The 16,413-nt window shown below is 37.2% G+C and overlaps 1 protein-coding gene across 1 annotated transcript; it reads right to left on the bottom strand.

Annotated features, from left to right (window-relative positions):
* Positions 1-953: 953 nt before the first annotated feature.
* On the bottom strand, positions 954-16,347 carry LRRC41 (leucine rich repeat containing 41). The gene is made up of 10 exons (XM_070939590.1): positions 16,164-16,347; positions 15,136-15,222; positions 13,762-13,832; positions 8,484-9,687; positions 7,618-7,869; positions 6,675-6,839; positions 5,952-6,050; positions 5,300-5,422; positions 2,953-3,028; positions 954-1,612 (listed from the first exon to the last, which is right to left on the bottom strand). Exons 1-10 carry the CDS (start codon positions 16,273-16,275, stop codon positions 1,378-1,380), a joined length of 2,424 nt encoding a protein of 807 aa, XP_070795691.1. The 5' UTR covers positions 16,276-16,347; the 3' UTR covers positions 954-1,377.
* Positions 16,348-16,413: the final 66 nt, after the last annotated feature.

The raw sequence follows: 16,413 nt of genomic DNA, 5'->3' as shown, positions 1-16,413 counted from the left end.
TTTTCTTGTCTCAATCTGTATAAATATTATAGACTATCTTCACAAATACTTTGCTAAAATATTTGGTTACAAGCAACCATCATAAATATTCTTTTTCTGAAAAAGTATGTTTGAGCTTTTACTGTCAATCCATTAAATGTGTACAGCATATTCTAGTAGCAGAGATACTAAAGTTGGTGTAATTTTTCGCCTCTAGAATGTCTTGGCATCGTGAAGTCTACATATGTCAGATGGACTATTTAACCCCAAACCGTTAACAAATATCACTTTCAGAGAAAAAGCTCAAAGCAGAATCACTACCACATATCATCGTGATTTGTGACATCATTTTTAAAATGTATTTGGTGGAGTAGACTAATATTGCATCATCCAGTTTTAAACCTACTACATGAACAATTTTTAGGTCATGATCATCTTCAATTATAAAATCAAAAATTGTCATGTGTTTTTACAACAAATTAATAAGTAAAATAAAGAGAAATATTGTTCCAATTGGGTATATACAGTATATCACAAGAAGCAATAAATGTATTTCATGTCAGTATGTATATGAGATGGAAGTAACAAAATAGTGTACATGTGTATATAAAATTGTTTTTGCTCTTATTATATAATTTCTGGTAGACTAAGGTCTTTATTTTACAAAGATGGGAAAACATTTGCTTTATTTAACTATTTTCATATATTGAGAAAGATAAATGTGAAATCTTTGTATGGGAAGACTAATGACCAAGAAAAGAATCCCAAAGGATTGTATTTATGTTAGAAAGGGCCTTCTGAATTACTGTGATTATATGAAAAATTAAATCTTTACGAGCAGATGCTTGAAATGGTATTTTCTAGGACATGAGTATTTAAAAACAATGGATATTCAGGTTGCCAATAATATGCAGTTAATTCAAATAATAATACGATTATAGCTGTAATACTTTTTATTTTAACAATAAGGCCTGCATAAATAAACATACTTCAGAAAGCAGAAGTATAATTTAAATTCTTGCTAAAATACAGAAGGTATCTGAATGACATAAACTGGTGCATTTGGTAGAATACTACAATCTGATCTAGATATTTTCATCTAGAGACCACAAGATAGGTTTCAATTTTAAGCTAATATGTTTTCTATTATTAAATCTTGATTCAACATAATTGCTAACCTCATACTTAATGGACTTTATAAAATTTATTTTGGAAATGAGACCTATCCGCTAACATTTACTATATCCTTCATGCTAAACACAGAGATCAGAGAAATCTGAACACAAACAAAACAATACAGGAAGTCCTATTTAGAACTGGTACTTAAATATCCCAATAAAACCCCGATAAAAAATGTTAAGCAGATTTATTAGAAGACACTCTCCATTAAAGTGCTTCTCACATCACACTGATGTAGTCAGCAAAGGCCTGTGATGAATCCCATGCATCACTAACTACATTGCATATAGCTTTCAGTTTTGAAAGGGCTTCTTGGGCAGTGACAGCATCTTGGTCCAGCCAATTCTGGTAGAGGCACAGTTTAGTAAGTTTGATACATTCTCTGTGTTCAGCTGTGTAACTTTCCAGCTTTTTGGTAAATTCCAGAAGCCCATCAGGCTTAATACAGTTGGAGCTAGAATTGAAATTAACAACACAATATTACTGCTACCTCATTGCAATTTATGACTTAGAACATGAAATAATCATAGCAGTTAGCGAGCGAACAGATATTTTTTTCTGAATAAAAATATGAAGGATTACCATCTATAGTTATATATCAAAGCAGAATTTGAATTTTCTTGACACTGGCACATGTTCATGACCGTATGTTCATATGGCAAAACCTGTGTTCCCTGTCAGGGAATCATCTGCACATCATTAAAAATTGCATATAAACAATAATTTTACTTAACATAAAATTCTAGGCTCATGACTCAAGAGGCATCCTGCATAAGCTCGCTGCCTTGGCTTAGCAGCAGCAAGAGTCATTTGAGTGTCACTACAGCACAGACTGAGCAGGATTGACAAGAGTTCCTGCTTAGTCCACAGTGATGATGCTAAGTAGCCCTAAGCCAAGGCAGCAAGGTGGTGCCTTTTGCCTGGCAGTCCTTTCCCAGCATCGCAATTGGAGGTTCAGGAGCATTATTCAGGAGCCTGCGCATGAAGAGCACCTCTGGTAAAGTGAAATTGGATGAGATGTATGCAGCAACAAATCATTCCTAAGTTTTTTGTGGGGAAGAGAGGCTCAGATGACCTTACACTTTGCTCAGTTATTCTCCATTTGTGTAGTGTGTGAACTGTAACCATCCTATTAAAGGATCCTTTATCAGACTATATATATTATATATAAATAAATATATATATTTATATATTCCCAATTACCATCTCTTCTGACAAAGTTCTGTAGTAAACCACAACATGTAAGGTAGCGTTCACTAATCCATCTTCTAGATTAATTAGATTTATAATTCAGAATTTTCTGGGAATGGTAGACCAACAACTGGGAAGGAAACAGGTCGGAATACAGTGGTACCTTGGTACTCATCGGTATTCCATTCCGGAAGATGTGCTGAATACTAACTGACGGGTACCAAAAAAACCACGTGCCTTACCACATGACCTGCTATTTCAGCCGGAAGAAATAGAGTCATGAGGCAGCCGACATCAGCAAGTTCTTCCTTGCATGTTGACTACTGGGAGAAAGACGAATGCTGGAACAAAATTTCTGCTTCAAAGTGGGTCGAATATTGAATTCAACGAGTTCTGAAGCAGTCAAGTGCTGAGGTATGACTGTAATGATCTCCACAGATTGAAATTACAGTGATTTCTTCTTGCAAACAGACACTATTGAATGCAAAAAGCTATTGGGGGGAGGGAGGGGAATGAATGAAAAAGCATTGTTTCTCAGACTAATTTCATTGCTATCTTTTTTGACATAGGACTGCATGAGGTTACTTCTGTTTACATACATACCTTACATCCAGATGAGTGATAGAAGAGGATGAATCTCCAGCAAAAATGTCAGCCAGTGCAATCAATCTATGATTCCCTAATAGAGGGAAATGCAATTTAAAGCAAAGCATGAGGGGATGTGATAAAGCAAAGTCTAAATAATAGGAATATGCCAAAAAAATTAACCTTCAGACAAGTGTCTTCTTGGATGTTTCCAGATTAGAATGTTCTCTGATGAAATATTTTGTACATTCCATACTATACTATATATAAACTATACTGTTTATACTACATAAACACAGATCCATTAATGAAGATTTAGTAAACATCCTCCAATGGGGAAGAATATGAAAAGTGGTAGAAAAATGACTGCCTGGAAAGAATTCTCCTCCATTTACTTTCCATTTATAAGTTTTTTTCTCAACCCAAAGGCACAGAGTAAATTAACAAACATTTCCAAGAAGAAAACGCATTAAGAAATCATTTTAAAAAAACCTTTAGTAATTGGCTGAACTTTTAGGGACCAATTGTCCTTCAATAGGAATTAAGTAGCTTCAATAATTGTACTAAAAAAGAAAATGAGCAGCTCCTTTTATTTCCCACTATAATAGTAATCAATACCATTCATTTAGTGTCAAACAGGAAGTTTATTTATAAATTGCATTTTGTAAACAAAGTTTTTCCCTAAGGGAAAAAGGTAATAAATGTCAAATGCTAAGGTAAATTATATATGTTTTTAGCATGTGGCTAAATTGAAATAAAGTTGCTTTATTTCAATTTAGGTACATGCTGAAAACATTTATATTTAATATTTGATATTTAATGATGGAACTTCTCAGCTACTTTTGGCCAATATGTACAAAACTTAATTTTATTGGTACATTATTGCATTTCAAATTATACATAATGAAATGCACTTCCTAATGACCCATGGCATGACAGGTGGTTTAGCAATATTTTAATAAAGTGTGCCACAGAATTTCCTTTAAATTGATATCGGTCAGGAGGTTTAAAAATGGGCCCAACCATGCTAGCTGGGGAATTCTGGGATTTGAATTCTGGGACTTGGAAATCCACACATCTTAATTAAGGAAGGTTGAGAAACACTGGATTAGTTGGTCTTTGTACAACCGTAATTGACACATAACGGTTCTTATACTTATTCTCTATTCCATTTTCTCTTTTTTGTGTGTGTTTCACATCTGTTAGGCTATAAAATCATCATGAAAGAACCACCTATTCCAGAGATGGCGAACCTTTTCGGCACTGAATCCCCAAACTGGAATGCGTGTGCCGAAACCCCGAAAACTCAAAGACTAGCTGGCCAGTGTGCATGTGTGTGCTGGAAATCAGAGCAGCAGCTGGAGATGACATGCGTGCCCACAGAGGGGGCTCTGTGTGCCACCTCTGGCACGTGTGCCATACATTCACCATCACAGACCTATTCTATCTTTTGAATAGTACATAGTTGCAAGTCACAAATCAGTATGTAATATCCAGCCATAATCCCTTTCATCATATTTAAAACAAAATCTCCAGCAAAACAGACACCAACCACATCAAAGATAAAACTTCTCCCCACTTAGCTACTTGCTTATTGCTTTTACAGGATTACCGGAGCATTTTGTTCTTTTTAAAACAGAATAATTTACAGCAAAACAGTCCTTACCTCATTTTTCTACAAGCACAAAAGTTGTAATTCTAGATATGTGCACCCCTTTCTAAACTTAGCGGCTCTAATTGTATCGCAAAAGTAGCAATAAAATAAATAAAAAATGTTGGAATCTATGTACACTGAACAATTTAGCCAGTAGTAGGAAATACAGAATAGGCTAGATTTGTCTATGGAGATTATCAGTCATCCAGTCATCCACCTGGACAACTGAGAACCTCCATAGACATTTATTTATGCAATTTGGGATGAACACCCTTCGAATGATGAAGTATGAATGAATTTCCAGAAAAAAATTGCAGACTACAGCATTCATGTGACCCTGAGGGCACAGATAAACCTCCAAGTGGCCTCAGTGACGCTCAGAAAGAGTGCTACTGACCAGATGACTACAAGGAATGGGCTTCCACCATTCAGTCAGAACTGAAGAAGCTTCTTGGATGAAAAGTGAAACATCTTCTAGCAAAACAAGAAAGTCCAGTTGCCTTTTGAAAGAAAGCACCTTGGGACAATAGGCTAGATTCTTGAAAAGGCAAATACATACAATTATCACTAGGTTCTCGTCTGAATCATCACAGGCAGGAATTTATCTTGTCAACAATCAAAACTAAATCTGAGAGCAGCCAGAGCCTTAGCTCATTCTCCACAAAAGGAAGAAAGCCCTCCAAGAAACTTGCTACATTTCCCACTACATACCCAGTCTATTTCCAGGGAGCTTGAGGTTTGTTAATGATGAGTTTTTCTTCATGGCTGTAATCATTTCAGTCAGAAGCTCAGCTGTACAGTTTTCAAACAGTCGACAAAATGAAAAACTGATCTCTACGGGAAAACCAAAACCTAAAATTAATGTAGGTGTTCCTTCATCCTTTAATTCATTAGGTGAAGTCAGTCTAATTGAATGTACAATGGACAAAAGTTGGAAAGATATATTAGATAATGACTGTACTTGTCCCAACAAAAACAACTTGTAGGCTTAACTCTGTATGCCAGTAGCATATGATTGATACAGGGAAGCTGGGTTTGTCACGAGGAACAAAGGAGGCTGGGAGGCGGCTGTTTGTCACACACCCATTTTTTTTCCTTCCATAAGGATGTCAGCTGTGGTGAAATAGCAGTTTCCATTTATGCAGACAGAACAGGGGGGAGCGATATTAGGCCTTCATTCATTCCTGCTCATTTTTTATCCCACCCATAATAGTTGGGGGGGATCTTCTCTAAAATGAACAAATTCAGTACCTTAGCCAAATTTATGACTTAGGCTATCCCATACATTGATAAGTCTCCAAAAACACCATTATGTGCAACAGCAGTTATAGAATTACAATAGGAAAAAATAATGTAATTATACCTTGAAGAGTTGGGCTCTGTAGAATAAGGAGGACTTCTTTTGAATGTTCAGAAAGGTTGACATCATGAAAACTTAGTTTCTTCAGGTTTGGGTTATATTCTACCAAGATAAATAAGAACTTATGACATGTCTTGAAACTTTTCACTGATTAAAACTTTCCTCTTTGGTTATGTGTAACAAGCAGATGGTTCCAACATCTTTTTGAAGTACAGTATTTTTCAGAGTATAAGATGCACCGGAGTATAAGACACAGCTTAGTTTTTGGGGAGGAAAATAGGAAAAAAAAATCTGCCTACCAGGTATTCATCTGGTTAGTCTGGTCAGCTTCAGCACGTTTGCTGGTTTTTTATCCCCTGCTTGGGGATAAAAAAAGCTTCTAAGGCACAGATGAGAGTTGGAGCAAAGCATGGAGATCACTTCACTCATTAAAGCACAGCAGAGAGTTGAGAGAGCAGGCAAAGCTGGGAAGATTGCTCGTTAGTGCCTCATTAGGGCTGAAAAAAAGCTTCGAAAAAGCTACATTCAGAGTATAAGACGCACCCAAATTTTCAGCCTCTTAGGGGGGAAAAGGTGCATTTTATACTACGAAAAATACGGTATATTTTACAACGTAATTCTGGCCATGGTTTTTACACTGCTGTACTTAAGATGTTAATATTCCTGTTAAATGTGTTCAGTACTGTTGTTTTTTAGCTTACTGCAAGCAAATAACTTCCACCATACCTTTGAGGGCTTGCAGGAGCAGCCAAACCTCTTGAGGACAGGAAATTGCAACGCTGTCTAGAGAAAGACTCTGAAGAGACCCTGAGGCTTTCAGTACAGGAACCAGAAGGCTTGTTTGAAGAGGTTCTCTGGGAAACCTGATCTCAAGCTGCTCCAGGTAAGTCTCTAGGTGGGAAAAGTCAATATAGTAAAAGAAAACTACTCACAGGCTGAAGCTGGCAAACATGGTTTGGATAAAAATTACAAACTGATATCAGTTAGTTTGTGATACCGGTTTGGAGGAATTCCTCAGTCTATAACGTGCCAATTCATAGCAAATCATTGTTTAATTGATCAGGAAGAAATCAGTTAAGGGATCTGCGTCAGAAAAGGAAACAGTCATAGCAGCTCACTTCCAGTCTTACATTAAGCATGAAATATGTACCATATGGCCTGAACAGTGTCAGGGGCAAGGGGAGGCTCACTCCAACTTTCCATATACACTGAATTCATAAATATTTTTCCTAAAGTACAGGCATTATCTATAACAGGAAACCTCTGTGCATTTCTTGAAAATTGAAAAACTTCAATTTCTCACCAGAATGAATAAAAATATTTTTGTTACGTAATCATCTTACTTGTCAAAATGAATTAAATGGTTGCTAATTTATGGTCAATCATTTCTGAACTCGAGGTAACCTTGGTGAATATATACACATACAGACATATACAAACAGGTATATATATTCAGTTTGAGACTGAATCTGAAATATGCACATAAAAATATGCTCTACTGATGAGCTTTGGCTCCACCCATTTTATCAAAGAAAGACTTTTAGCAAGATGGCAAACCAGAATCAAAGAATTCTTTGAAATTTAGCAGCTAATAATTATGACTTAATTATTCTCACATGTAAAACAAAACCTGATGTAGATTAAGTGAAGCTGAAGATCTATGTTGTACCTGGAATTTTTTCTACTAAGGATGATGAGCCCATGTCTTCTTCCAGTCTATTCCACTCGGCTGCAGTTTTGAGATCAAAGCTGACCAGAAGCACCCGAAGCAATGGTACAGCACTCAAAAGAGAACGGACAAGATTCATACATGGGACATGAGCAAACATATCACTGACGCGTACCACACGGAGGCAGTAATCGTTGTGTTGAGAAAGAATTCGGAGCCCAGAAAGGATGCTGAAGATACCAGAGCCTAAGCCTGAAGCACAATTTTAAAAGGAAAAAAGAGAAATTGAAAATATGCGTGCATAGCAAAATTACTACTTGGTTTCAAATAAGTGTACAATCTCTTTTAAACATTGGCAGAATAGGCTATCAAACTTGCTCTAGTCTATATTACATCTTAAGAGCTCAGAAATAGAATTGGGTTTTTTTTCTGCAGAAGAAATAAGGATGCTGTCTCGCTTAGCAACAGCAATTTTTGGCTCAATTGGGGCCATAAGTTGAGGACTACCCTTATCTTCACCAACCTGCCATCAAGTATCTCAGAGGCATCTAATTTGCCACTATGAAAAAAAAACCCACTTAAGAAAGCTTTTGGTTTTCAGTAGGAGTATTCCTATTTTCTCATGTAGCGCTTCCTTTTCTAAAAACAAATGTTTTTCATAATATATTTGAATATTGCAAAACACATGTAAAGAAGCTGTGGCCATCCAGATGTCAAATATTAAAAATTACATCCTTCTGACTGAACAAAATGGATAGCAACAAACCTGTAATGAGTCCAAGGGCCTGCCATTTATCCACTTCTGTATGTGAAGATTCTACACAAGGTATTAACATTTGCAGGCAAAGATTTGGCCTATCACTTACCATTCAAAGTAAGAATAAGTTTTTCTAAAGCTACCCAAGAGCTCAACAGGTTACCAAGCATCTGGCATGTATTTTTGGTCAGTGGGACAGAGAATATTTCCAATGTGGAAACGCTTCGAAAATGGCTAATTGCCTTTAAAGAAGTGAACCCAATAGTTCGAGTTCCCCCTGAGGAAACTGTATCAGTCACACTAGAAGCCTCTGATGGGAGAGAGGGTTCATTATCACAATGTTCTTCCTTGTCAACATTCCTTATTTTGTGATAGAATGCCATCTCCTCCTCTTCCTTTGCAATTGTGAAGACGAAGTCATACAGGTCTTCCATCTCCGTGGTGATAGTGCTAGTTTTTTGATGAGTGCTGTGCTTCTTTGTTATTACAGCTTTGCGCCTCTTCGGAGATTTTCCCAAAGCAAGGTTGCCTTGAGATGGATTTGCTGGGGAAAAGCTAACAGATGCCACTTCAGCATTAAAATCTTTTGAGACAGTATTGTGCGGCCTATGAGTTTTGTAGGAACTGTTACCCAATTGGCAATCTGGTGGTTCACTAAAGCTTTTATTGCTGGTTCTGAATAGCTCTCCAGCATCTTCAAATCCCAAAGAAAATTCTTGAGGCACACTGGGCAAGATTTTCATATTCCTCAGCTCATTATCACTAAATTGGCCAGATGCTGCTGTAGGAAACAGTTGGTCTGAACCCATAGGAGACCTACATTCCTGATCCAGCTTTTGGCTCTGTACAGTCAATTTCTCTCTACACAGATGGCAAAATTCTGCATTCATTAATGTCCTACCAGGATTCCAAATCCCAGCACTCATTTTCAGAATGAGAGCTAGAAGTGCTGGGTCAGGATCAGGCCATGAGTACATAGATAGGTAGTTCACTGCCCCATGATGAATTAGGCGATGAAGGAATAAACTCAACTGATGTCTAGTAGACAGATTGGAGGAAAGGAGGTGACGGAAGGTCAGAGTTCTAAGTGAGACAGCCAAGTTTTCAAGGACACACCGATTGTGTTCAGCCATCAGCTCTGAGATACCCTCAAGCATGTTGTAAATAGTAAGTTCAGATATGTGCCGTGAAGTATACAGCAGGGGCAAAAAACAAGGATCACTCAAGCGTTGATGCGATGACACATCCAAGATCCCACGCAGCACATTTGAGAAGAAAGTTTCAAGGAACTTCTTCCTCCAACACTTGATATTCTGCAATCATATGGAAATAAATGCAAGGTGATGATATTTAGGTATACTCTAAAAAAAGTACTTCAAATTTATATCAGAGATATAGTTCTGGGTTCATACCTGAACAACTGATTAATTTTTAAAATTGAAAATTTTAAAATTTAAAGGTTTACTTAGGATTACATAAATTGACTAAATCAGCAGTAGACCCTGTGCTCAGGAGTCCACTACTATATACTGATAAGCTGGCTAGCAAGGTTGGTGATCCCATCCTTTTGAAATGTCCTTGCAGGAGAGGTGTGCCCAGTTTCTTATTTGGCAAATTTAAAATGCTATGAAGAACCCAGAATTCCATGCTGATTTTACTGAATATTGTTTGGCTCATTTTTATTTTTTAAAAATTGATTTTAACTGCTGCAGATTAAGTTCTGAAGGGGCAGCTGGCTGTAGATAATCTTGCAGATGTTGATAAAACCTTATGGGGTGGTGGTGGTAACTGAATGATACCTGTTCAGAAAGTACAATTTTTATTTAAATTGGTTCAGATTATTTTGCCTAGCAGTCTGTTGTAACTTTCTAAGAGTGCACAAGAAAATTGGGATGGTTTTGGCCTGTTCGTTTTTCATAAGGCATTTGCAGGGCAGAGCAATGGTCTATAAGCCAAGTCACCTGACCTGTGACAGCCAATAGAGGAAAAGGAGAAGGAACTGTCAAATTTGGGGCGGGAAGAATTTGGTGCCTTTTGTGAGGGAGTTGGCTGAGTCTTGGATGAGGATCAGGCAAGATTGAAATTTACTGTTATAATATTTGTATTCTTTTCCTTTCTGTTTATTTATTTATTTATTTGCCTATATATATATATATATATATCAAACTATTCTAAAAATACGAGTTCCAGGTATATTAGTAAAAGAAGAAGCAGACATACTGCGAACCCCGGAACTTTAAGATTTTAAAATTTTAAAAGAATTAAAATTTTATTTTACTAAGCTTTCGTCAGCCATCTGCTGACATCGTCAGAGTATTAAACTACCATTACAAAGATCTCTGCCTTTATATGCCATTAATCAATTTAGCCCTTGCGCATGTAATAGGCCCTTCCAGCCGTCGCTGGATACTCTGATGATACTCTGACGATGTCAGCAGATAGCTGACGAAAGCTTAGTAAAATAAAATTTTAATTCTTTTAAAATTTTAAAATCTTATGTCTGCTTCTTCTTTTACACACACACACACAAGTAGTACTCGACTTACAACAGTTCCTTTAGTGACCGTTTGAAGTTACTGAAAAAAATGGACTTCTGACCATTTTTCAGACTTACGACCGTGGCAGCATCCCCATGGTCATTTGATTTATATTCGGATGCTTGGCAATTGGTTTATATGTATGACGGTTGCAGTGTCCCGAGGGCCTATGATCCCCTTTTGTGACCTCCTGACAAGCAAAAGTCAGTGGGGAAGCCAGATTCACTTAACGATTGTGTTTTACTAATTTAACAACTGCAGTGATTCACTTAACAAATGCGGCAAGGGAAGTCGTAAAATGGGGCACAACTCACTTAACAATTTTCTCACTTAGCAACATAAATCTTGGGCTTAATTGTGGTTGTACGTCGAGGACTACCTGTATAACTCCAGGGAGTGAACCTGCCGACTATTCCTGCCTATTTTCTCAACAACAACTGTGAGATGGGTTGGGCTGAGAGATGGTGACTGGCCTAGTTGGCTTTCATGCCTGAAGCAGGCCTAGAACATACGGTCTCCTGGTTTTTAGGCACCTGAACCCTTACACCAAACTGGCTCTCATAAAATCAAATTTTGCTTAAATCCTGGAATTGATCAGTTGCCTTCTATCACCCACCTCAGCTTGGCTGAGCAATAGTTTTTGTTGGCTTTCCCTTTCAGTATTTAGCCAGATCCAGGATGGGCCCTGCATTTGCCTTATAATCCTCTCCTGGTTTCCTAGAGAGTTGGTGTGGTAGAAAGAAATGGATTTATAGAAAAGAGACGGTGACAGCAAAGGGACCTAATTTTTCAGTTGCTGCTTGCCCATAGGCATGGGATACCTCAGAACTGAAGAACCTCAGAGAAGGGATTGATTTAACCCTTTCCCCCTTATTACATACAGCATTAAAGACCTAACTTTAATGTTTGAGCCATATAGTTAGGTGCGCTCTGCCCTATTGGGTTGTGATTTTTGCCTCGGGGGTTGTTAAATGGTAGTGATTGTTTTTAATCTTTGTGCACCATTCAGAATCACCTTTAGGAGATGGACAGTCTTATACATTGTATAAATCATGAATGTCAAACTCGCGGTGTCACGTTGCCATCACGTGACATTTCAGTGTTTTTCCCATTCGCGGAGCTGGGGCAGGCGTGGCCTACGCGTGACGCATCCAACCTGCGGGCCACCAGTTTGACACCCCTGGTATAAATGAATGAATGAATAAAGTAGATGTCGTATCATCATCCCTGGAGAACAAATAGATGGGAGGCCTTATAGCACGGCTGTCAAACTTGCGGCGTCATGCTGCCGTCACATGGCGTTTTGCGAGTTTTTCCCTTCGCTGAGCTGAGATGTGCGTGGCCTGTGCGTGACGCATTTGGCCCGCAGGCCGCCAGTTTGACACCCCTGCCTTATAGATTATATGTATGTAGGTATGAATAAATAAAAACAGCATAGATATGATGTCATCGCCCCTGGAAAATAATAACCAACTGAAGGAAACCCTGTGGAATGTTGGGGTCAGAGCAGTTAACTGGGAAAAGAGACCCTATGTGAAAAGTCTAGGTGGAAGGAAGTTTCAAAGTCATCTTTAGACAGATGCTGAATTGGTCAGGCATCTATCATATTTGGGAATGTGACTCAGAATATCTGACAGAGGGAGAGTCTACCAGAATGTGTAAGAAAAAGGTTTTTAAATCCAATAGTGAATAGGATTGGAAAAGATGGGAGGAAAACCTGCTCTCAAAGATAGCATATATATACTCTTAGCTTAGAATTTAGTTCAGACATAATGATTTGGCTCTTGTTCCTTTTTTTGCCCCTAACTAGCATTGCCTGGCCTAACTCTCCTCTTTTAAATTTTTAATTCGTGTGATTTTATAAATTGGGTGTTTTAATCTGTGTTTCGGCCAAAATATTTAATAATTTTAAGGGATTTTTTTAATATTTGTATTATCTGTATTTTATCTTGGCTGTTCACCGCCCTGAGTCCTTCGGGAGTAGGGCGGTATAGAAATTTGATAGATAGATAGATAGATAGATAGATAGATAGATAGATAGATAGATAGATAAATAAATAAATAAATTTCATGTCCAAAAAGATTTTATCTGTCACCAACATAATTGATTCCTTGTTGAAATTATGGTGATTATTTTAGAACAAGTTCTTGGGTTTTTTTTACTATTTTTTCTTAGCTCCTAACTTTCAAAGATCAGCTGCATTCCACTGCAGAGTTTGTATCTTTGAGAAAGAAACTTGATTAATTTATATGCTGCTATCTGAGGTCTCGGGAGTGAATCTAAGGCTCTGGATGATATCAGTATATACAGTATATTGTTAGAGAATTTAAAAATGGCATTAGGTTAACTCTAAATAAAAAAACTGAGCTCATGACAGTTATGGGGAGCCTTGAAACCTAAAGGTCAATAGTAAAAATGTTACTTCTGAAGATAGCCTGATTTCACCATAGAAACCTTGATGAAGTTATATTTGCATATTCTTTAGTATGAGTGTTTTGGTAACTCTGTCCTTTACTCAGCCTGTTTGCTGATTAGGCACCACATTTGATTGAATGCTTATTGTTTCGCAATTGCAAAACAAAATACTCCTTTTTCTGCTATTGTCTGATTAGTGGGACAGCCATTGGACAATAAACAAATACTTGGAAATTACTATTTCTGTGACAATATACAGAAGAGGAAATTAAAGCATAGCAAATATCTGAAAAGCACAGAAGGACTGAAGTGCAAAATTTAACAAAAGCAACTATGGAAGATCCCTGTTCAAGAGATTCTATGAAGTTAACCAGGAAGGTAAGAGCATAATCCCATTTGCTATATCAATTTTGCAGTTTATATCTTTAACCCACCTCTAATCTAGAAGGTCTTGTTTTCATGATGTCAAACCATAACTTGCACCATATTGGTTCAGTTGAGAGTCCTACAGAAATATATAGCATGTTTAAAGTGACTATTAAGTTAATAACCATCATTAGTTTTACAAAAACAATCGTGCAGCTATTGATAGTGTTTTGAAACAAATGAAGATTGCACCTATATATATACTTATCTGAGAATAAATCCCATTGATCTCAAAGGGTTTTACTTCTTAACAGACCAGACATGTATAAAATTGTAATGTAATATTATTTCTGCATGCACATGGGCACACACACAAATCCATAGATGTTAAAAGCATCTGTCTCAAAGCAGGAAGTCACAAAATGTGTTAAAATATTGCTTCAACATTTAAGCTGTAAATTTGCATATATTGCTTATTTTATTATATCATTTGATATTTAATATTGTAGTATCATATGCTTCTCTAACTGGCTACTGTTCAGATATGTTGAACTCTTATTTTTATTATCCCACAGAAAACAGTTAAGAAAAAGATAGGCAAACTGATGTCTTTCATATGTTTTAGTTTAATAATTCACTTAAAGCAGCACTAGCCTAGAAATCATGAGGCTGAGAGTTCAAGCCCTGTTTTAGGCACAAAGCTCGCAGGCTTTCCCTCAGCCCTAGGAAGAAAGCAGCATCAAACAATTTCTGATAATCTTGTCATGAAAACTGCATGAACTTGTCCAGGCAATCACAGAAGTCAATAATATTCTGAAGGCATACACACATTGTCTAGCCAGAGAAATTCAGAACTGAATTCTGAAATATCTACACATTCCAGATTCTTCACCCCCATAGAAAAACTTAATATCCTCTGCAATGATTGGTGAAAGCAAGCTAGAACAGTTTCCAGCAATCATATCTAAATATTAATAAAATATATTTGTAACATATGAAATGAGCTCAGAGTAAACACTTAGGGTAAATATAAGCCAATGGAGGCCTTGCAGCCAAATATTTGAATATGGTTCTGATTATAGGAAAGCAACTATTCATTATACCATTATACCAATACTTCTTAAAGTATTGTTTGTGCTCAAAGATTCTGATGAAATGATTTTGCACATACTGAAACTTTTACAAAAAGTGAGCATCTTACCCTGGCCTAGTTGGTGTCTGGCTGATATACATTTCCATCTTATTAAGAACCAGAAACATATTTATCCAACTTTGGATATGTTGGGGAAATAGATAAATAATAAGTACAAACGTCTGCTAATCAATAAAATAGTTCTGCCATGCATGAAAGTGGAGACTATATTTCCCAGGGTGAACACTTATTAGTTACCATTTGGCCTTCCTTGTTACCTTCCTCCCCATATAAAATCATTGTAACTAACCTTTTTTCACAGCAGTCTCTTCAATTCTTTCCAGATAATATATGTTCAGCAGAGGCAATATACCCTGGAGTATAGGACCTGGAAGTTCTTTGGTAGGGAGAAACCAATATAAAAATGTATTTTAGTGATAGAAAGTGGTTTAAATGAATTGGTACAAGCATATTTAGATGCTGCTTATAGTCCAGGACTGAAACTCCAGAGAGCAGGTACTCTGCTCCTACTCGTTTACACACAAACACACACACACACACACACACACTGTAGACAACCACCAAACCATATTCATTTTAGAAAGTTTCAGGGACCTTTTCTTCTACCATGTGAATGTAAAACTTACAATATAACTATTATTCTAGTAAATTATAATTTTATCTTTACTTCCATTATTCTCTATTACTCTGTATCATTTAGACAACAGTATATTTCTTTTAAATAAGCCTCTAATTGTTTCCATTCCTTCTTATATTGTTTTTAACAAGGAAAAGGATTTAAGGGAAAGATTTATCCAATGCATTTTGTCTCAGGATGCTACGAGCTCTGAATCTGAAAATATTTCACTATAACTCCTGCCTAAATATGGCTTTAGATTTCCAGTCTAACCAAATTCTATCTAATTCAATGGGTATGGATTTCCACCCTATGGGACAATGTGCCAGTAATGAAACTGACAACTGAGAAATTTATATTGTCACTGTATGCCTGCTAATTTACTCTGGAATTCTTCCCCATCTTATTCAGCAGGATTTACTCCTTTATAGGTACTATATTTGAAGGATTGCAGACTTACAAAAATCTCTAAAGCATTAATTTCTGCAGGATTTTCCTGCCCGATTGTGGTTGGAGCATCTCTGTATATTGCCTATTATTGTGCATGCTGAAGAAACTTTTTAAGGGCATCTCAAAGCATCTCAACACCGTTTCCGATCCCCTTCAACTGGGCAAGAGATTCTCCATTTCATAGCAGAGATCTGTTTGGCTGTGGGTCACAACGAGGAGAGAGATACGGCTGAGCCCCTCCTATTTCTTACCCCAAACTTCTTTTTCAACTTGTCCCATGATGGAGCCGACTACCGCCCCACTTAGCTCAAACAGGCGGAGGGGATTCTCCCCGCCGACTTCTTCCCCAGATTTCATCTCCATATTCTTCGGGCGGCGGGTCTACTGTGTTTAAAAAACAAACACAGAAACCACACACCGTCGGAATGACGCCATCTTGGGAGGTCACTCATTGTTAGGCGGACGTGTGATGCTGCCATGCTGACTAGATCGAGCGCCCCC

This window comes from Pituophis catenifer, unplaced genomic scaffold (genome assembly GCF_029215685.1).
Source record: "Pituophis catenifer annectens isolate HBS135680 unplaced genomic scaffold, rPitCat1.0.hap2 SCAF_3, whole genome shotgun sequence".
Lineage (NCBI taxonomy): Eukaryota > Metazoa > Chordata > Lepidosauria > Squamata > Colubridae > Pituophis > Pituophis catenifer.
This window is presented reverse-complemented; position numbering and strand designations above follow the sequence as displayed.